Source organism: Sus scrofa, chromosome 10 (genome assembly GCF_054392235.1).
Source record: "Sus scrofa isolate SSC_HxYL_T2T_F1_AM1 chromosome 10, Sscrofa_HxYL_maternal_Yorkshire_Landrace_v2.0, whole genome shotgun sequence".
NCBI lineage: Eukaryota > Metazoa > Chordata > Mammalia > Artiodactyla > Suidae > Sus > Sus scrofa.
Genome location: NC_139392.1, coordinates 59,760,790 through 59,783,061, shown reverse-complemented (window position 1 = coordinate 59,783,061; position 22,272 = coordinate 59,760,790). Strand labels below are relative to the sequence as shown.

The window sequence follows — 22,272 nt, the reverse complement described above, 5'->3', positions numbered from 1 at the left end:
TTTTTAATTTTATTGTAGTATAGTTGACTTACAATGTTGTGTTAATTTCGGGTGTTTTAAATCTCTAATTTCTTGTATATTTTCAGTTCTGTCCTCTTTTATACACTTTCCTATTTTTCTGGTTGTTGTTCTTTTCTTTTTTGGCCACACCCTAGGCATGTGGAAGTTCCCGGGCCAGGGGGGGATCAAACCGGAGCCACAGCAGGGACCCAGGGTGCTGCAGTGACAACTGGGTCCTTAAACCACTGCGCCACAAGAGAATTCCCCAGTTTGTCTCTTTTTTAAATGAGGTATAATTTATTTACTATGAACTGCACAGATCATAAATGTGTAATTTGATGAATTTCGACAATTGTCTACTTCAGTGTAATCATTACTCTAAACAGTATAGAGAACATTGCCATCACCCCAGAAAGTTCTCTCCTACCCTTTCCAGGAAATCCTCCCACACCCTACTCTATTAGCAACCACTGATCCATTTCTGTTACTATAAATAAGTCTTGCTTGTTGTAGAATTTCATACACATGGAATTAGACGGTGAGTATACTCTCTTGTATTTGCCTTTTTTTTTTTTTTTTTTTTTTTTTGGGGACTAAGACTGCGTCATTCAGGAGTTCCCAGGCCAGAGACTGAACTCATGCCACAGCAGTGACCTGAGCCATAGAAGCGACAACCCTGGATCCTTAATTGCTAGGCCACAGGGATCTCCCGAGTTTGCCTTCTTTTAGGAATTATGTTTTTGATTCATCCATCATATTGTGCTTATCAATTGTTGATTCATTTTTATTGCCTAGTGGTATTCCATTGTAGGGATGTTTCACAGTTTGTCTATTCACCAGTTAATGGGCATTTGGGTTGTTTCCACTTTGGGGCTATTACAAACAAAGCTGCTATGAATATTCATGAGTAAGTCACTGTGTGGACAAATGTTTTTATTTACCTTTGGGTGGAATTTCTGGGTCATAGGAAGATGTATGTGTGATTTTTTAAGAAACTTCCAAAATACTTCTCCAAAGCAGTTGTTTCAATCTGCACATTTACTAGCAATGGTGTATGTCAACAACAAAAAGATGAACAACCCTAGTTTATTCTTTTTAATTGCTAAATACTATTCCATTGTAAGAATATACCCTGATCTCAGACTTCCAGCTCTAGAACTGTTGTTTAAAAAAAAAGATGGAAATTCCCTCCGTGGCACAGTGGGTTAAAGGATCTAGCATTCCTGGGCATCTATCCAGAGAAAACCATGACTCAGAAAAGATACGTGTACCCCAATGTTCATTGCAGCACTGTATACAATAGCCAAGACATGGAAGCAACCTGAAGGTCGGTCAACAGAGCAATGGATAAAGAAGATGTGGTACATACACACAATGGACCATTCCTCAGCCATAGAAAGGAATGAAATAATGGCATTGGCAGCAACATGGATGGACCTAGAAATAATCATCCTAAGTGGAGTGAGACAGTGAGACACAAAGGGTCATATGCTATCACTTATATGTGGAATCTAAAAAAAAGATAGAGTGAACTTCTTTGCAGAACAGATACTGACTCCCAGACTTTGAAAAACTTAAGTTTATCAAAGGAGACAGTTTGGAGGGATGGGGAGGGATATGCTGGGGGTTGGGACAGAAATGCTATAAAATTGGGTTGTGGTGACTGTTGTACAAATATAAATATAACAAAATTCATTGAGTTAAAAAGAAAAAAAAAAATCCAGCATTGCCCCAGCTGTGGCATAGGTCACAGCTACGGCTCCGATTCAACCCCTGGCAAGGGAACTTCCAGATGCCATGGATGTGGACATAAAAGAAAGAAAGAAAGAAAGAAAGAAAGAAAGAAAGAAAGAAAGAAAGAAAGAAAGAAGAAAGAAAGGAAAAGAAAAAAAGATGAACAGGAGTTCCCATTGTGGCTCAGCTGGTTAAGAACTTGACATAGGGTTGGTGAGGATGTGGGTTTGATCCCTGGCCTCACTCAGTGGGTTAAGGATCCAGCATTGCTGCAAGTTGCAACATAAGTCAAAGATGCAGCTGGGATCTGGTGTTGCTGTGGCTGTGGTGTAGCCCTGCAGTTGCAACTCTGATTTTACCCCAGCCCAAAAAGTTCCATTTGCCATAGGTATGGCAATAAAAAGAAAAATAAATATGTTAGCATGTGAAAAATTATCCAACATCATTAGTCTTTAGACAACTGCAAATTAAAACCACAGCGAGATATCATTTTACACTCACTAAAACGTTCAAAGCAAAACGTTGAGACTGGAGAACTTGGAGGCCATTGGCTATAACATAGACAATAGTAAATGCCAGCAGCTCTCCAGGGACACCAGCCCTACAAAATAAGAATTCAGCATGGGATTTGCACGTGCCTTCATAGACGATCGTTGGTCAGATCTGGAAATTGAGAGATCAGAAGACAAACCTGATGTTTTTAACATCAGGCCCTTATAACTGTTCTTTATCTCAGGCTGTAGATTGAACGTGTTCCCCAAAATTTGTATGTTGAAACCAAATCCCTATGTGATAGTATTTTGAGGTGGAGCCTCTGGGAAGTGATTCAATCATGAGAGTCCCTTGCCCCTTCCACCAGGTGAGGACACAGAGAAAAGATGACCATCTATGAACTAGGAAGTGGGCTTTTTCTGGACACTGAATTTGGCAGTGCCTTGATCATGGACTTCCCAGCCTCTAGAAATATGAGAAATTAATTTCTATTGTTTATAAGCCACTCAGTCTGTTGTATACCTCAGTTTCTCATTCAGGAGGCAAAGTGTATATTAGCAGAAGTTGTTTCCTGACCCTCCTAAGGAAGGTAAGGGTATGAGTTAAAACCAATTAAAACCAGGTAATAGTCTCAGGATAGAGCTGGGTGGGTTTCAGGGAACCCATGTGCTGCCTGGGTCTGCCCAGATTGATGTAGCACTTTTGTAGCTTTGCCACCTAACTTCTCTCCCCTCTTCCCCCTCTGGTATTCATTCTTTCTTCCTTCCTCCCTCCCTTCCTTCCTTGGCCATGCCTGCCACCGAACCAGGGACAGAATCTGAGACACAACAGTCACCAGTAACAATGCCAGATCTTTACCCACTAAGCCATAAGGAAACCACTCTTCCTCTTGTTCTGACAGCACCATTCATTTGGTTCTTATCATGAATGAGGCTTTTAATACATACTTTTTCTAAAACAACAATCCTGCAAGGTACGCATTATTACTCTCATTTCACAGATTAGGGAATTTGGGCTCCTGGGGTTGAGGAACATTCTCAAGGTCATATAGCTAGTGGATTCATTTCCTGTGGCTGCTCTAACAAATGACTTCAAATTTAGAGGCTTAAAAAATACATTTTACCTTACAGTTCTAGAGATCAGAAGTCTGATGTGGGCCTGCAGGGCTGGCTCCTTCTGGAAGCTCTAAGGGAGAGAGAATCTGTTCCTTGGCTTTTCCAGTTTCTAGGGACTTCCTGCACTCCCTGGCTCCTGGGCCTGCAGCAGACTGACCTCTGCTTCCATCACCATCACATCTCCTCTGATTCTTTTCTTTTCTTTTTGTCTTTGTCTTTTTTGTCTCTTTAGGGCCGCACCCGAGGTATATGGAGGTTCCCAGGCTAGGGGTCCAATTGGAGATACAGCTGCCGGCCTACACCACAGCCACAGCAACACCAGATCCAAGCCGCATCTGCAAGCTACACCACAGCCCACGGCAACACCAGATCCTTAAACCAATGAGCGAGGCCAGGGACCGAACTTGAAACCTCATGGATCCTAGTGGGATTCGTTTCTGCTGCGCCACAATGGGAACTCCGCTCCTCTGATTCTGACTCTCCTGCCTCCCTTTCCTAAGGACATGTGATTACACTGAGCCCACTCTGATAATCCCAAATAATATCCCCATCTCAAAATCCTGATTTAGGTATTCCCACTGTGGCTCAGCAAGTTAAGAACCTGACATAGTCTCAGTGAGGATGAGGGTTCAATATGTATATATATATATATCTCAATCAGCTTGGCGCCCTTCCTTGTGCTTCTCCTTGGCTTAATTGCACCCTAAACACAATCACCTGTAACCTAAAGATAGGTACTCTGAGCACAATTGACTGTGGACGAAAGATTATTAGCACATTATATTTTTCAGAAACTTTCCTAGATTGTTCTAATCTCTGATCAATACGCCCTTTCCCAAGTACTGTTATTCTAGGCAATAACCTAGAAGACCACCACCTCGATCACGCTGAGCTCTTCTTTTTTTTTTTTTTTTTTTTTTTTTTTTTTGTCTTTTTGCTATTTCTTTGGGCTGCTCCCGCGGCATCTGGAGGTTCCCAGGCTAGGGGTCGAATCGGAGCTGTAGCCCCCCGCCTACACCAGAGCCACAGCAACGCGGGATCCAAGCCGCGTCTGCAACTTACACCACAGCTCACGGCAACGCCGGATCGTTAACCCACTGAGCAAGGGCAGGGACCGAACCCGCAACCTCAAGGTTCCTAGTCTGATTCGTTAACCACTGCGCCACGACGGGAACTCCCAGAGCTCTTTTGACACCAACTTTGATGATTAACATTCCCTGAAAGAAAGAACGCCTGTTTGCCTCAACCCTGATTCTTATCCGATACCCTGTTTTCCTCCTTTTAGACTATAAAACTCCCAGCAATTCTTCCCCAAAGGAGATCACAGTCTTTATGGCATTAGCCTGCTGTGGCTTCCTTTGCCTGAGAAAGCAATGAAAACTTTTTTTTCCTCCTTAACCCCACACTCTGTCTCTACATTTCTGTTCGGGACCAGTGGACAGAGACCGAGTTTCCAAGTTTTGGCAACAGGGTCAGATCTCAAACGAATAGATGAAATCTCCTCTTAAAAGTGCAGAGGGGTGTCCTTTCCTTCTACTGCCATCGTGTGGGGGTCCTGCAGCTTTGGACCAGACAGAATGGAAGTGGCCAGACCTGGGACTTGGAGCTGGGTGGCTGAGGAACCCAGCACAAGAAAGGATGTGTCCCGACCAGCCTTCCCTGGAATGGGAACCTCCACGTGGGCTGCTGGTAACAGGTAGATGCGCGGGCGGGGGCATCTGAGGCTGGAGGGAGGGTGGAGCAGGATGTAGGCTGTGATGTCACGAAGGATCATCCAGGGGCAAGCTGGCCATGCTGGCCATGCCATCTGGCAGGCTCACGCCCTGACTGAGTTTGGTTTATCTACCTTAAAACAAAGCCTTTGTCCCCTCCAACCACAGCAGGGTTCCTGACTCAGACCTAATGGATCCTGTGTTGCCGTCATCAAGGAGGGGCTGTATTCTTACAGGAGCTGGGCACCAGTCCAAGTCTCAGCAGGCAGCCTGAAGTCTGCTGGGTGAGGCTGGTAAGTGTGGGCTCAGCCGGTGTGCATGTCCTAGCCTTCCCTCTGATCTGGGGCAACAGATGAAGGAGTCATCAGCTCCCCTGCTCAGTTCTGTCCTTTTGGTGTTGATCCCAGCACTTGCGCAGGTCCCCCGGGCTTGGCCCCTGCTCTGCTTCCAGTATTCCCCACTCAAGGCACTTCCTTTGGCTGCACACATGTCATTGCTCCTCCTCAGGGCCCTCACAGCTGCCTTGGGAGGCAGGCTAGATGTGGGACATTTCAGCATGTCCGTTTCTCAGATGGGAGCATAGGCACAGGCCCAAAGAGAGGAAGGGATGCACCAAGTTCACTCAATAAGTTGGTGGCTGGGCTGGGATCTGAGTATGAGCTGGCTTTCTCCTCCTGCCACTCATTCCCCTGTTCACTCCATTCCAGCTACAACCTACTCCTCAATGCTTACTTCCTGAGTATGCCAAGCTCATTCCTGTCCCAGGGCCTTTGCACTTGCCATTCCTCCACTGGGCAGGCTCTTCCCCCAGATCTTTGCAAGACCTGCTCCTTTCTTACAAGTCATTATCTGAAAGAGCAGCCTCCAAATTCCCTGGTAGCTCAGTGGGTTAAGAATCCATCATTGTCACTGTTGTGATGCAGGTTTGATCCCTGGCCCAGGAACTTCTATATGCCGAGGGCATGGCCAAAAAATAATTAAACAAGATAGCAGCCTTTCTCCCTTTTGTCACTTTCTCCCCTTACACCACAATTTCCCTTCTACATAATATATGTGCCTTTGGGGGTGGGGGGGGCTGCACCTGTAGCATATGGAAGTTCCCAGGCTAGGGGTCAAATTAGAGCTGCAGCTGCCGGCATAGCAATGCAGGATCTGGGCCTTATCTCGACCTACACTGTAGCTTTGCAGCAATGCCAGATCCTTAACCCACTGAGTGAGGTCAGGGATTGAACTCGCATCCTCATGGATACTTGTTGGTTCCTTAACCCTCTGAGGTGCAATGGGAACTCCCCATATGTGCTTATTTTTAACTTCTTTGTTGTCTGTCACTCCACTAGACTATAAGCACCTGGAAGACAGGGACTTTCTCCACCTTATTCACAGCTGAATCCCTAGTGACTAAGAACAGTGCATGAAATATAGCAGGCACTTAATGCATATATACTGAAGGAATGAACAAACTGAGGTTGCCTTAGTTCTGGTCCGGAATGCTCTCCCTGTACATTTTTGCATCCCAGAGAAGCCAGAGTATAGGGATGGTGAAGGAGGGGTCAGCCCAGGCTGGAAGGAGGCAGCATTGCCCCTTCACCAGAGAGGCACCAGGCACTCTGACCCAGGCTGTGCTGCCTGAGTCCTGACCTGTGCTGGCAGGCTCTCTCTGGTTCCCACGACCTCAGGAGCATGGCGATGGCAACTGCCTCCACTTCACAGCTCATTCCCAAGCTGGGACCATCTCTGTCCTTGGATCCACTGTCTTCTGCTCCCTCTTGGAACTGTCACTCAGTTTTTATTGGGTGCCTACTGTGTGCCAGGCTGAGGACAGGGCACCCACAGAACTTTATGGGCAAAGTGGACAGGCCAATGTCACCAGAGGATGGAGGACTTAGGAGCAACGGGAGCAGGGCATTCAGGGTGAGTGACAATGACCTTGCCCAGGTTGGTGGAAACAGTAAGAAAGGTTTCTGAAGAGAGGGATATTAGAGCTGGTTTTTATAGATGAGAGTGAAAGGGATAGAGATGGGAGAATTTGCACTGCTGGCAGAGAGGATAAATTGTGCAAAGGACTCAGTAGGACTGAAGAAGCGTGGGGCCAGCCTGGGGCCAGGCCAAGGAGAGGCTGACAAGGTGGGTTGGAATCAGATGTTGAAGGGCTTGGAACACCAGGCTGAGGAGCCTGGGCTTTTTCCTGCTGGTAGGGAGCACCATTACAGCATTTGGGGCTGGGGTGACTTGGTCTGATTTGCATATTAGGAAGCTTGTCCTGACTGCCGTGTGCAGTGGTTTGGAATGACGGGTGGGGAACCAGGGATATGAGTTAGGTGACTCAAGATGGCCAGGTCAAAAATGAGGGTGGCCAGGCCCAGGGTGTGGCAGTGGGTATAGAGGGACAGAGTCAAGAGGGAGTTCCCGTTGTGGCTCAGTGGGTTAAGAACCCAACATAATGTCCGTGAGGATGTGGGTTCGGTCCCTGGCCTCCCTCAGTGGGTTAAGTATCTGGTGTTGTGCAAGCTGCAACATAGGTCGCAGATGTATCTCGGAACCTGTGTTGCTGTGGCTGTGGCAGAGGCTGGCAGCTGCAGCTGTGATTTGACCCCCTAACCTGGAACTTCCATATGCCACAGATGTGGTGGTAAAAAAATAAATAAATAAACAAACTTAAAATGAGATATTTAGGAAGCAGAACCTATACACTCAGTAGGAAGACAAAGAAGGCCACAGGCTTGGCTCCCAGATTCCACAGCTGAAACGTGGTAGGATGTGGAGTGGGAGGCACTGATTTGGCCCTCTGACCATTCCCGGCTCATCTCATGCTTCTTTCTCTGCTCACTGACCCTGCCTTAGCTGCACTGACGTCTCTGTTCCCGCCATGTGCCAAGCTTATTCCTGCCTCAGGGCTCTTATGCATTCTGCATTTTCTCTGCCTACAATTCCATTTCATTCTGCTAGAGCCTGCCCTACCCACTCACCCCTTGGCCTCCTAGGGGGTGGGTCAGTCTTGGATCCCCTCAAAGCACCGAGCATGTCCCACTCATGGGACTCAGCCCAGTGTTGATGCTACAGTTCTGCTGTGTATTTAGTACCAACCACCCCTTAACTACAAGCTCCTTTAGGGAGCTGACTATCTGACTTATTCCCTTACCCACATGGAGCTTGGCGCCTAGCTGCTCATTAAACTCTTATTGAATGAGTGAATGAAGTCTGAATGAATGAATGAGGTTTATTTGGATACACTGACATCCATAGGGGTACTGTCCAATAGCAGTTGGATATGCTTTGGTGGGAGGACAGATTAGCAAGTTAGAAAGAGACCTTGGGCAGGGGGTGGATGGTAGGTGGAGTCGGCACCCCACAGGACCCTTGATTGTACTCTGGATTTTGAAAGATGCAGAACTCAAGCTTTCTGGTTCCTTGAAGCAGCTAGAGCCATCAGCAGTCATTCCTGCCACATTCATAGAGGTCTAAAGTTCAAAACAAGCGAGGTGACACACTCCCTTACTCCCCTCTGTCCCTTTCTTTCTTTTTTTTTTTTTTTTTTTTTTCCCCTCTGTCCCTTTCTCAGTCTAACGTGGGACACTGGCAGACAAAGTAGGGGACCAGGTGAGAAATGCAGAAAAGCCCAGGCGCTTCATCATATACAAGGGTTGGGGCAGACATGGGTCTGGAGGTCTGGACCTACTCAGCTTGGAGATGCTCAGCTGGGGCTCGTGCAGGTGCAGGAGCCTAGAGACAGGGAAGCAGACCACTTGTGTGAGGAAGGCCTCTGTGCTAAACTATGCAGGGAGTTTCTGCTGTGGTGCAGTGGGTTAATGAGCCAACTTGTCTCTGTGGCATTGCCGGTTCGATCCCCAGGCCAGCTCAGTGGGTTAAGGATCCGGTGTTGCCTCAGTTGTGGCAAAGGTCACAGATGCAACTCAGATTTGATCCCTGGCCCAGGAACTTTCATATACCGCAGGTGCAGCCAAAAAAGAAAAAAAAATCCAACAATGGACACAAATACTGTTTATCACTTATACATGGGACCTAAAAAACAAAACAAATAAATGAATATAACAAAACAGAAACAGACGCACAGATATAGACAACGAACTAGCGGTTACCAGTGGAGAGAGAAAATGGGGGAGGGGCAAGATAGGGGTAGGGGGTTAAGAGATATAGATTACTAGGTATTAAATAAATAAAGGAGCTCCCTAGTGGCTCAGCAGAAAGGTTGTCATTGCCATGGCTCAGGTCATAGCTGTGGTATGAGTTCAATCTCTGGCCTGTGAATTTCTGCATGCTGCAGGTATGGCCAAAAATAAAAAATAAAATAAAATAAAATCACAAGGATACATTGTATGACACAGGGAATATAGCCAACATTTTATAATAACTATGAATGGAGTATAAACGTTAAAAATTGTGAATCACTGTGTTGTACACCGGAAACATATAATATTTACTTCAACTATACCTCAATAAAAAAAATAGTAAATTTGAGATGATCAAACCTAAAAAAAATTCAACAATGAAACTGGCAGGGAGTGAACTCCCCATCATTGGAGGATGAATGACTTCTTGGTGAGGCTGCAGCAGGAAGGGCCAAGTAGAAGAAGGGACAGGAACTAGGTTACCTTTAAAATTCCCCTTCTTTATGAAATGGCTTCCTGCTTTAGGACAGGAAATCAAGGTTAAATATTTGCTCTGGTCATTTAAGCAATGGAAGCATGGCTGCCACCTGCCTCAAAGGCACTCCTGAGAGGGGCGGGAGGATCTAGAAAATGCGTCATGGGCCTGGGGCAGGAATTGGCTGCAGATCTGAGGTTTCCATCAGTCTGTAGATGTGACTGGTTGCCTATGGCTCCTGAAGGGGCTATTAAACGAGAATGTTTCCCATTGATTCATTTAACTATTCTTACAAGTTATCTATAGGTTTGAAATCTTTCAAGCCTGCAGATAACTTGTAAAAAGATCAAAAAAAAAAAAAAAACAACTAAAACTAAAACTTTAGGGGTTTTTTTTTGGCTGGGCCCATGGCCTGTAGAAGTTCCTGGGCCAGGGGCTGAACCTGAGCCAAGGCAGTGATTTGAGACACTGCAGTGACAACACCAGATCTTTAACCTGTTGCTCCACAAGGGAACTCCACTAAAACTTTGATTCAAACATTTCAGAGTGAGGCTCAGCATCTATAGTTTAAAATTCTCCCCAGGGAAATTTAATCTGCAGGTTGAGCAAAAAAAATCACTAATTTAAATGAATTAGAGAAATGCATATATAAATAAAATCTTTTTTTTTTTTCTGTCTTTTCTAGGGCCACACCCGAGACATATGGAGGTTCCCAGGCTAGGGGTCTAATCGGACCTGTAGCCACTGGCCTAGGCCAGAGCCACAGCAACACCAGATCTGAGCCTCGTCTCTGACCTACAACAGCTCATGGCAACACCGGATCCTTAACCCACTGAGTGAGGCCAGGGACCGAATCCGAAACCTCGTGGATCCTAGTCAGATTCGTTAACCACTGTGCCACCATGGGAACTCCAAAATCTTGTCATTCTTTTTATTTTATCACTTATTTATTTATTCATTTTTTGTCTTTTTGTCTTTTCTAGGGCTGCACCTGTGGCATGTGGAGGTTCCCAGGCTAGGGGTCCAATCAGAGCTGTAGCCGCCGGCCTATGCCATAACCACAGCAACACCAGATCCCAGCCATGTTTTCGACCTACACCACAGCTCACGGCAATGCCAGATCCTTAACCCACTGAGGGATACCAGGGATTGAACCCACAACCCCATGACTCCTAGTCAGATTAGTTTCCGCTATGCCACAACGGGAACTCTTCTTTTTATAAATCAGAAATTCTTTGAAAGCAGATAATGAAATACCTTATTCATATATATTGTATAAGGGATTTTTATTTTTTATTTTATTTTCTTTTATGAGGGACTTTTAGATATTCATTTGTCTTGAACAGACTGATATCTGTATTTAATCCATTTAAGTGTAAGTGGACATACAAGGCAGCAAAGCACAAGGGCTTTACCCTTAAGTTTTACTCTGCCGTTTTTTGCTCTGTCCATTGTGCCCACTTCATGGTGCAAAAAAGGAAATAAAAATAATGAAAAGAATAATTTTTAGAAGTTCCGTCAAGGCTCAGTGGTAACAAACCCGGCTAGTATCTATGAGGATGCAGGTTCAATCCCTGGCCTAGCTCAGTGGGTTAAGGATCGGGCATGGCCATGAGCTATAATGTAGGTCGCAGACACAGCTTGGATCTGACATTGCTGTGGCTGTGGTATAGGCCAGCTTGGCTACAGCTCCCATTTGACCCCTAGTCTGGGAACTTCCATATGCCTTGGGTGTGGTCCTAAAAAGCAAAAAAAAAAGAGAATAATTTTTATTTACATTTATACCTCATTTCAGATACTGCAAAATGTTTTCCCATCTACTATCACCATTCTCTCTTCACAGCAGGCCTCAGAAGGATACAGAGCCAGAACGATCATCGTAATTTTATAGTGGTAAAGTGAAGTCCAGTTTAAGGAAATGGCTTTTCTGAGGTCAAAGTTGCTTAGTGGTGGCACTGGCAAAGGAACCCATGACTCCACCCCCTTTTCTCTGCCTCCGCCCACCTCCCAGTTGCTGATTTTTTTCACATTTGTTTTCTTTTTTCTCTCTCAGTCTCTCTGAATTGGTCTTTTTTTTCTGTTTGTCTTTTTGTCTTTTTCTAGGGCCACAACTGTGGCATATGGAGGTTCCCAGGCTAGGGGTCTAGTCGGAGCTGCAGCCACCAGCCTATGCCAGAGCTTCAGCAACTTGGGATCTAAGCCATGTCTGTGACCTATACCACAGCTGACAGCAACGCTGGATCCTTAACCCACTGAGCGAGGCCAGGGATCGAACCCACAACCTCATGGTTCCTAGTCGGATTCATTAACCACTGAGCCACAACGGGAACTCCTGAATTGGTCTTTCTATCTTTTCCTCTATTTCAATTTTCCTCTCCCTCTTGCTGCAGCCCTCAGGCTGGAGTCAGCTTTGCAAGTTGGTCAAACTTTCTTACTTCCAAAGTCTCCCGGCCATGGCCCCAACCCCAGGCCATCATGAGTAAAGAGCAAACCCTTTCTATATGCCAGGGTGCAAATATTACCTCTGGGGACACTTCCACCCTCTCCATCTGGCCTCAGATAAGATAAGGGTGGGGATCAGCACTATAAAGAGGCCCCAGAGGCCCTGGCCCTGGCCCCAGCCAGCTCCCGCCACGCCAGCCCAGGATCAGCATGGCTGTCCGCCTGTGGGTGGTCGCCCTGGCCTTGGCTGCCCTCTTCATTGTGGACAGAGGTGAGTAGGCAGAGCCTGGATTCTCTGTGGCTTGGTGTTGGTAGGTGAGCTTCAGGTAGGGGCAGAGGTAGGGGCTGGAGCACCCTGTGAGGCCTTGGTTTCCTGCATATACCTTCTTTCTGCTCTGTGGGCTAAGAGAAAAGAAACCTGCGGAGTTTCTGTTGTGGCTCAACCAAAATGAATGTGACTAGTATCACGAGGACACAGGTTCATCTCTGGCCTCACTCAGTGGGTTGAGAATCCAGTGTTGCCATGAGCTGTGGTGTAGTTCGCAGACACGACTGGGATCTGGCATTGCTGTGGCTTGGCGTAGGCCAGCATTTACAGCTCTGATTCGATCCCTAGCCTGGGAACTTCCATATGCTGCAGGTGTAACCCTAGAAAAAAAAAAAGAAAGAAAAAAATAAACCTGCATTCAAATCCTAACTCTGGCCCCAAATTACAAAAGTCCTGTCCCTGGGAGTTCCCGTCGTGGCGCAGTGGTTAACAAATCCGACTAGGAACCATGAGGTTGTGGGTTCGATCCCTGCCCTTGCTCAGTGGGTCAAGGTTCTGGCGTTGCCGTGAGCTGTGGCGTAGGTCGCAGACGCGGCTCGGATCCTGCGTTGCTCTGGCTCTGGCGTAGGCTGGCAGCTGCAGCTCCGATTAGACCCCTAGCCTGGGAACCTCCATATGCCGCGGGAGTGGCCCAAGAAATAGCAAAAAGACAAAAAAAAAAAAAAAAGTCCTGTCCCATCTTTGGGATCTCTGTTTCTCCAGCTATAAAGCAGAAGGTTGTTTCAAAGCTTCACTGTGAAACTACTGGGCTAGAGATCAGGGAGGCAGAATGGAGAAGGTGGTGGTGCTGAAGGAAGCCCACCCTGGGTCCTCTGAGCTCCCATATGCTCTGATAGGCTGTGGTTGTGGGGCTGAGAGCAGCCAAGTGAGCACAAGAGAGCCCTCACCCTGGGCTGGACACAGGCAGCTGGAGTGGGCCAGGGGAAGGAACCAGGCACCTCTGCAGTCTCACCCTTGCTGTGCATCAGGCACTGCTGTGGGCTCTTAAAGCAAATCAGTTAGCAAGCCAGAAAAGAAATGCCCTGATGGATCTAATAAGATTATATTACTATTATTTTTGCTTTTTAGGGCCGCACCTGCGGCATATTGAAGTTCCAGGGCTAGGGGTCGATTGGAGCTGCAGCTGCCAGCCTAGACCACAGCCACAGCAATGCCAGATCCTTAACCCACTGAGCGAGGCCAGGGATCTTAGCGAGGCCAGGGATCGAGCCCCCATCCTCGTGGATACTAGTTGGGTTCTTAACCCACTGAGCCACAATAGGTACTCCCTTTTCTCTCTCTCTCTTACTTACTACTTACACCCCACCCATCTCCTTTTTTTCCTGATGGATCTTAAAGGCAAGGAGGAAGGGGAATTGGCAATAAACGAGACAGGCACAATGTACCTTAAACAGTATGTCAGAAGGTGATAAAGCCTGAGGGGAAAATATTGGGCAAGGTGATGGAATCAAGAGAGTGCTGCAATGTTAAATCAGGGGAGTTCTCTCTGAGATGCTGATGTTTGAGCAAAGATTGAAGGAGGCAGAGAAGTGAACATGGGGCTATGTGAGAGAAGACAGTTCCAGACCGAGGGGAACAGGCAGTGCGAAGGCCCTCAGGTAGGAGCATGCCTGGAATGTTTGAGGTACAGCTAGGAGGCCAGTGGGGCTAGAAGGGAGTGAGGGGCAGGGTGATAGGAAAGAGATGATACAGGCAACCGGGAACTATACTAGGTAAGGCCTTGAAGGCCGATGTGGGAATTTGGCTTTTCCTTGAGTGAAGTGGGAGGCACTGCAAGGTTATAAGCAGAGGTCTGTGTAAAAGGATTGCTCTGGTTGCTGTGTGGAGAACAGACTAAAAGAGGAAGCAGGGAGACGACTTACACCCCACCTATCATCAAGCTTTTGATCTCAGAGAGGCAGCAGTGAGTGATGGCTTGGAGCGAGATCTTAATTTTCTGCTTGGGAATTGAACCTGGGCAGCCTGGTTGAACAACAGGAATCCTAGTCACTAGACCAGTTAGAGGCTAGAAGCGGAATTGCCCTGATTCTTGCTCCCTGTTGAAAGCAAGAATGTTTCACGGAGGCAAAGATTGTGAAAATAGTCCATTGTTAGAGTCACAGTACCACATGTGGGAGAGCACACAGAGAAGTAGTTTAAGTCAGAAGCAAATAAGTAATACACGCCCTAAAGAGGAGTGTGGGTGAGTGTGTCCCACTGGGTGAGGAGTGTCCCAGTGAGGCAATTTATGTATTTATTTAGGGCCGCACCCTCAGCATATGGAGGTTACCAGGCTAGGGATCCAATTGGAGTTGCAGCTGCCAGCCTACACCACAGCCACAGCAACGTCAGATCTGAGCCGCATCTGTGACCTACACCACAGCTCAGGGCAACGCTGGATCATTAACCCACTGATGGAGGCCAGGGATTGAAACCTGTACCCTCATGGATACTAGCCAGATTTGTTTCTGCTGAGCCACGACGGAAACACCCAGGGAGGTGATTTAAATCACTTATATAGCCTGGTTCTTCCTGGTCTTTGTTTACCTTTAGCCAATTATCTTGTTTTGTTTCTCACAACCTGACTGGACACAAGTCCCTCCCCACTATGCTCACGCATCTTTTGGCCAAGATGGATTCCACAGCAAAGGGTGCCGGGACAGTATCAGGACTTATTATGGCCTGGAGCCCCATCCCTTTTTGACTCCTAGGAGTCCCACTGCACATGTGTAATTGGGGAGGTCTCTTTAACCCCAGGAGTGATTGAAGTGGTCATCTTATCTTTCTACTCAAGCAGAGCTCAGCTCCTGCAATTAACTTTTTCCTTGAAGTGTCAAAGAGAAACAAGGCTCAATTTACTCAGCCTAAAAGTCCCAGGTGTTCTCAGCCCAGGGGCCCATGTACCTCATACCTCAATGTCACAGGGCAAGGCCCAGCAGGGCCCCAGGGACACTGACTTCACGGCCAGTCCCACACCCCTTCCTCCTTTCTGGGAACTTAGACTTGGGCGTTGGGGCAATAGAGAATGGGTCTGGGGGCTCTGGCCTGGCACAGCCAGCTTACCACCAGCCTGGCATCCAGTCCCTGAGCAGTTCTCTGGTTGGAACACGGAGGAGGACTGCCCTGAAGAGAGTCCTTTTGCTCATTTCAGATTCCTGGCTTGGTTGAGTGAGGAAGGGGCACCTTGGGCCAAGGTCAAGAGGGCAGCCTGAGTGTTAATGTTACTTCTTCCCACATCACCTAGGAAGAAACTCTGACACCACAGGGTTCAGAATTTCTCGTCCTCCCATGCACATTCATGGTCAAACCCTGAATACTCACTGTGGGGGAGGAGGGCATTGCGACATGGGGCAGAGACAAAGGAGCCCCAAGGCGTGCAGGTCCATAGGGAGGCAGGAGTGACCCAGTGATGGGAGAGCACAGGGTCTGGCTATTTGTGGCCTCCGAAATTTATATGTTGAAATTCTAACTCCCAAGGTGATGGTATTGGGAGGTGGGGCCTCAGGGGCCTTGTTTATAAGGGCACTAATCCCATTCATGAGGGACCAGACCTCATGGGCGCAGCTCTAGGAAAAGAAAAAAAAGGAGGGATTCAATGGTCATTATAGGGAGCCCTGAGAGGGCTATATATATATTTATATAGTCTTTTTAGGGCTGTACTCTTGGCATATGGAGGTTCCCAGGCTAGGGGTCGGACAGGAGCTGTAGCTGCTGGCCTACACCACAGCCATAGCAATGTGGAATCAGCCGAGTCTGCGATGGATGCCACAGCTCGAAGCAATGCCGGATCCTTAACCCACTGAGCGAGGCCAGGCATCAAACCTATGTCCTCATGGATATTAGATTTGTTTCTGCTGAGCCACAAAGGAACTCCAGGACTTTATATTTTTTTTAAGTGCTTCCCTGCTCCAATAATTATATTTCATGAAATGCACAAATCCTATCACTCAGTGAATCCCATTCAAAAAGTTCTGACGATGCATATACTTGTGAACCCAGACCCCTCTCAAGACACAGAACATTTCTATCACTCCAGAAATTGTCCTCATGCCAGTCAATCCCTGCCCCTACCCCCACCCCTCAGAGGCAACCATGGCTCTGACTTTTTTCCACCCTGGGTTAGTCTTCCTGCTCTAGAATGTCAAACAGATGAAACCACACAGCATGCAGTCATTTGGGTCTGGCTTCTTGGGCTCAACATGTTTTTGCAATTGAGCCATGTAGCATTTATCAGTTAGTTGCTCATTTTTACTGCTGAGTTTTATTGCATTGTACGTGTGTATTTATCAGTTACTTGCTCATTTTTACTGCTGAGTTTTATTGCATTGTACGTGTGTGTCGCAGTTATCCATTCACCCACTGAAGGACGTTTGGATAATTTCCATTTGGGGTATTTATGACATGGAAGGGTTTTGAGCAGCATGGTGACAAGGGTAGATTTAAGTGTTGACACTTAAACAGTGCATCAGAGGACAGGCTTGGTTCCCTGCTTCCTTTCTACCTTGGAAATCTCTTAAAATAGCATCTCCAGGAAACACTAAAATCTCAGTGCATAGCCCACCTCCAGGGATGGAGAGCTTCCCACTTCTGGAGAGAGTCTCCTTCCCTAAGGCATTGCTCCCACTGAGAGAAAATTCTGGAACCCACGCCTGCCTCTTTGCAGCCTCCTCACACAGATGGGCTCTGCCTTGGGAGGCTGAGAAGAGCTCGTCTCTCGCTTGCCCCCAGGACAGCCCTTCAGAGACTTCAGGAAGCAGCCTGCCCTTCTCCAATTTACATCAGACCTTTCCTTCCACCTGTGGCATTAGATATGGCGCCCAGTCTCTCATCTACCTGTCGTGGTCGCCGGTCACATCACAGTTTGCTTTTGTCCTGTAAGCAGTTCATCCAGACCTCAAGGGGCCGTGGGTCCCAACTATGTGTGTGGAAGGAGCGGGCTGTGAAGGGAGAGACCCGTGTGCAAATGCCAGCTCTGCCCTTAACAAACTGTGTTGCTTCACCTCTAAGACTCTTTAATAAGCTGGTCAAGTGTACCGGGAAACAGACTGTGAGATCTGCATGTGATTTGTTAGGGCATGCTCATAGGGTAACACCTGTGAGGGATGAGGGACGTTGACTGTGATACAATGGATCAGGGGTGGCCCTTCAGCACTGTTCTGAATAGAGATGAGGAGTTCAGGCCTTGTATCCACATCACCCTGATGGTGGATGTGGGCTGTTCCTTGGTAGGAAGTGTGACCTCTAGCAAGGCAGCTCCATTCCCTGGAAGGTAATTCCTAGGACAAGACTTGCTGTGAGCAGCCAATTCTCCTTGCAGCTGGGGAAATGAGTGCCTCAGTCCTGTGGGTGGTATCTGGGTCACAGACCTTAACACCCACTACTGCTTCCTCTCCTCCCCATTACACAGGAGTGAGAAAGCTGTGATAGTAGTCAAGGTCATGTATTGTCAAGGCCTGGTACACAGAAAATTAATTATTTTCATTATTATTATATGGAACATAACAATGCCAGTGAGACCTAATAAGGAACAGGCTGGCCTTTTTTTTTTTTTTAAGGCCACACCCGTGGCATATGGAGGTTCCCAGGCTAGGGGTCAAATCGGAGCTACAGCTGCTGGCCTACACCACAGCCACAGCAATGCAGGACCTGAGTTGCGTCTGTAACATACACCACAGTTCATGGCAACGCCAGATCCTTAACCTACTGAGCAAGGCAGGGATTGAACCCGAGTCTTCATAGATCCTAGTCAGGTTCATTACCACTGAGAGACAATGGGAACTCCTCAGGCTGGACTTTATAATTCTAGACTTTCTGTCTCAGTTCTGATAACACGAAGTCACATGAGCTTTCTGGGAGCCCCTGTCTGGTGACTCAATACCTTTCCTTGAGGAATTCCAGACTGGGGAGTGGCTGGGGAGAAGCAGTCCTCAGACCCCTAAACCTGGGGGTTCAGAATCAATATAACCTAACTTTGCTTTTTTGCCTTTCAGAAGTGCCAGTGTCGGCAGAAAAGCAGGTTTTCTCAAGAATGGTAAGGCAGCTGCTTGCAATCCTGGCCCAGAGTCTGCTACTGCAGCCTTCCCTCTGCAGCCGGAGCCTTCTCTTCTATGCTGGGAAACCAGCGTTTTTCTTCTTACACATTCTGCTCATACACCTTCAATGGCTCCACAGTGGCCAGAGTGGCTTCCTGGGCCTGCATACTCCCCAGGCCAGCCCTTCCAGGCTGAGCAGGCCCAGCCCCCTTACCAAGGTTTACACAGCTAATCAGAGCAGAATTCAGGTCTCTAGGGCCTGGAGCCTTTATGGCTACATGGCACTGCCTGCCTCACCCTATCCCCACCCCAGTCCCCGCTCCCAATCCTGACCCAGGTCTTATTTTATTTATTTATTATTATTTTTTTTTAATGTCTTTGAGGGCCGCACCTGCAGCATATGGAGGTTCCCAGGCTAGGAGTCCAATTGGAGATACAGCCTACACCACAGCCACACCAACGCCAGATCCGAGCTGCGTCTGCGACCTACACCACAGGTCACAGCAATGCCAGATCCTTAACCCACTGAGCAAGGACAGGGATCAAACCTGCATCCTCATGGATACTAGACAGATTCATTTCTGCTGAGCCATGACAGGAACCCCCCTGACCCAGTTTTGATGCTGACCTCAGGGCTGGCCTGAAATCCTCTCAGACAGAGCCTCAATTTACGTACCATTTCCCCAGCCTTCTCATCCCAGGATCCTGATAGGTCATGCAGGACAGAGTGAGCTCAGGAGACCCCAGGGAGGCAGGGTCTCCAAGAATGATGGCTGGTTCTCTCTCCTGGCATTCTCAATAGGATCAGTAGCAGAGGTTCTTTTTTTTTTTGCTTTTTAGGGCTGAACCCTTGGCATATGGCCAGGGATCAAACCCGAAACCTCATGGTTCCTACTCAGATTCGTTTCCACTGTGCCACGATGGGAACTCCAGCTGCAGAGGATCTAGTTAGATGCTGTGAGGGCTGTGTGAGCCCATAAAGACAGGCACACACCTGGATGTCTGCATGCTTGGACTCAGCAGATCCCCTACACACTTAGGCACATGACCACAGCCATAGCCATATACACGGTCACGCACACACACACACAGACACACACACGCATAAGCAAACATGACAGGGGGCCCTGAGTGGTTGGTTTCGTGCTCTTTGGACCCACACTGGGGCCTTCTTGAGTTTGGCTCCTCCCTAGAGCCTTCCCCCCACCCCACCGGCTCCAAGCAGAACCCCTGGGTCCCTCCCCTCCGCCTTCTCATCCTTAAGTGCCCTCCCCCACTTCCTTTCTTCCACAGCCCATCTGTGAGCACATGACGGAGTCCCCAGACTGCTCCCGGATATACGACCCAGTCTGTGGCACAGATGGGGTCACATACGAGAGTGAATGCAAGCTCTGCTTGGCTCGGATGTAAGTCCACCCCCCAACACACACCTTCCCCTTGGCTTGCTTGGGTGGGCCCCATCTGTGGTGCATACGGATCTGAAAGGAACAGGACTTAACCTGCCTTTTCCTTCACTCACACTTGGCCTGGGAAGAGTTCCCCAACATTTGCCTGTAACAGCATGAGCACATGTATAATTCAAAAGAAGGCACATGGTTCCAAACAGAAAGCTCACTGGTAGGGGGTTGGGGTGGGGCCAGAAAGCCTGGGCTCTTTTCCTTGTTCTGCCCCAGACTCACTAGTGACCTCATTTGTTCATTTAATCCTCCAGCCAACAATTATTTATTAAACACCTACTACGTGCCAGGCACTGGGGATACAATAGGGCATAAACTAGACATACTAGCCTACCGGCAAACTGTCAGGCTAAGGAGAAGCCAAGCTAAAAGTCAGTTGGCTGCAGCACAGAATGCTATAGGCTCCGGTGGGGGTGCATAGGGTCCTGTGGGTGTCACACAAAGACAAGGGCAGGGAAGACTTCCCAGAGGAGGTGACACCTTAGTTCAGCCCTGAGGGATGAGTAGAAATTAGGTAGGAAGAGGAGGGAAGGTTATTCTAAGTAGAGGAATGAGTTTGGAAAGATCTAGAATAGAAAGAAAGTTTATATTTGAGGAAATATAAGAAGCTGGATATGCTGGAGTATGAAGTTTAAAGGAGAATGGGGGAGAAGCAAGAAATGTGTCTTGAGGCATTCCCATTGTGGATCAGCGGGTTAAGACCCCAACATTAGTTTTGGTGAGGATGCAGGTTTGATCCCAGGGCTCGCTCAGTGGATTAAGAATCCTGCATTGCTGCAAGCTGTGGCATAGGTCACAGATGCAGCCTGAATCCTGGGTTGCTGCGGCTGTGGTGTAGGCTGGCAGCTGTAGCTCTGATTCGACCCCTAGCCTGGGAACTTCCATATGCCACTGGTGCAGCCCTAAAAAGAACAAAAAGAAAAAAGACATGAGTCTAGAGTGAGCAGGGCCAGAATATGTCCTTGGTACATCAGATCTCTATATGGTCACATTTCTTCACTAAGACCTGGATCTGGTCAGAGCTAAGTGAGATCATGGAAGAGAAGAAAGTCTTTGGAAGCTGCAACACTCTAGACAGAGGACAGGAGAGCAGCAGGACACTGCCCTCACTTAGAAAAAGAGCATGATGAAGACTCAAGGTTACAATTGGGGTAAAACTGACAGGCTATAAGGTTGGGTGTGGGGGTGAGGGGGTAGGAGGAGGCAAAAGCAACATGCTGGTTTCTAACCTGTAGGCTTGGGTGGCTTGTGGTACCAAGTGGGGAGACCTGGGGGTGGTAGCAGGTTTGTGGGGCAGTGCTGTTTGTGGACAGTTGCCTCTCTGGGACATCCCTGCGGAGATATACAACGGAAAATGGCAGGAATAGTCCTAGAGTTCAACAGAAAGTTCCAGGCCAGAGGCAGACTTGCAGCCATCAGCCTACAGAGGTAGCTGAAATCCCAGGAAGCTGAAACCTCCCAGGGGGAGGGTGTACAGAGGAAAAGCTGGGGAAGGATATGTCCGGGGAGCCTGGGGACCTGTCCTGCACTGCACACGGGGTGGGGGTGGGGGTGGGGGTCGGGGGGTGGGCAGAGTTGAGGAAGGGCTGTGGATGGACTGGGCCAGGGCTCCTGAAGGGCTTATGACAGTTCCTGAGGAGGTGGCCTCATGCTCGTCTGCTGTGATCCTAGAGAAAACAAACAGGACATCCAGATCGTGAAGGATGGCGAATGCTGACTCCACAGGAGCCCCTTAAGCCATGAAGCTTCGGGCTGGAGGACAGCTCTGGGAGTGGAGAAGATGTGACATTAAATAAAAGATCCAGCACAACCCAGCCAAGCGAGTCAGTGTCTTTTAGGACTTGGGGAGGTGGCTGGGTTGAGGGGAATTTTGCCCTTTCCTCCCTAGTCTGAGTCTAATGTCCTCTCCATCACTCTGGTGTTCCTCACACATTCCCCTAGAGGTCCCAGGTAGCTTCTGTCTTTTGAAGGGGACAGGACTCTGAGAGGCCAGCCCCTGTCCCCACAACTCTGACCCATGCTCCTGTGTGCCCCAGCCTGGCCTGTCACTGAGGTCAAGAACCCAAGTGAGGGAGTTCCTGTCATGGCTCAATGGAAACGAATCTGATTGGTCTCCATGAGGATGCAGGTTTGATCCCTGGCCTTGCTCAGTGGGTTAAGAATCAAGTGTTGACGTGAGCTGTCTCGTAGGTTGCAGATGTGGCTAGGATTCCGTGTTGCTGTGGCTGTGGTATAGACCCCCAGCTGTAGCTCTGATTCGACCCCTAGCCAGGGAACCTCCATATGCTACGGGTACAGCCCTAGATAGACAAAACAAACAAACAAGCAAAAAAACCTATGTGAAATCTGTGTCCTCTACCACTGCAAGGCCCAGCCTCA

General features: G+C 48.1%; 1 protein-coding gene across 1 annotated transcript; it reads left to right on the top strand.

The window, feature by feature from the left end:
• The first annotated feature begins 12,283 nt into the window (after positions 1-12,283).
• Positions 12,284-21,691, top strand: SPINK4 (serine peptidase inhibitor Kazal type 4). The gene is given in 4 exon segments (NM_213864.1): positions 12,284-12,368; positions 18,395-18,435; positions 19,730-19,842; positions 21,565-21,691. Coding segments are annotated over 4 exon segments (261 nt in total). The 5' UTR covers positions 12,284-12,307; the 3' UTR covers positions 21,611-21,691.
• The last annotated feature ends 581 nt before the right edge of the window (positions 21,692-22,272 follow it).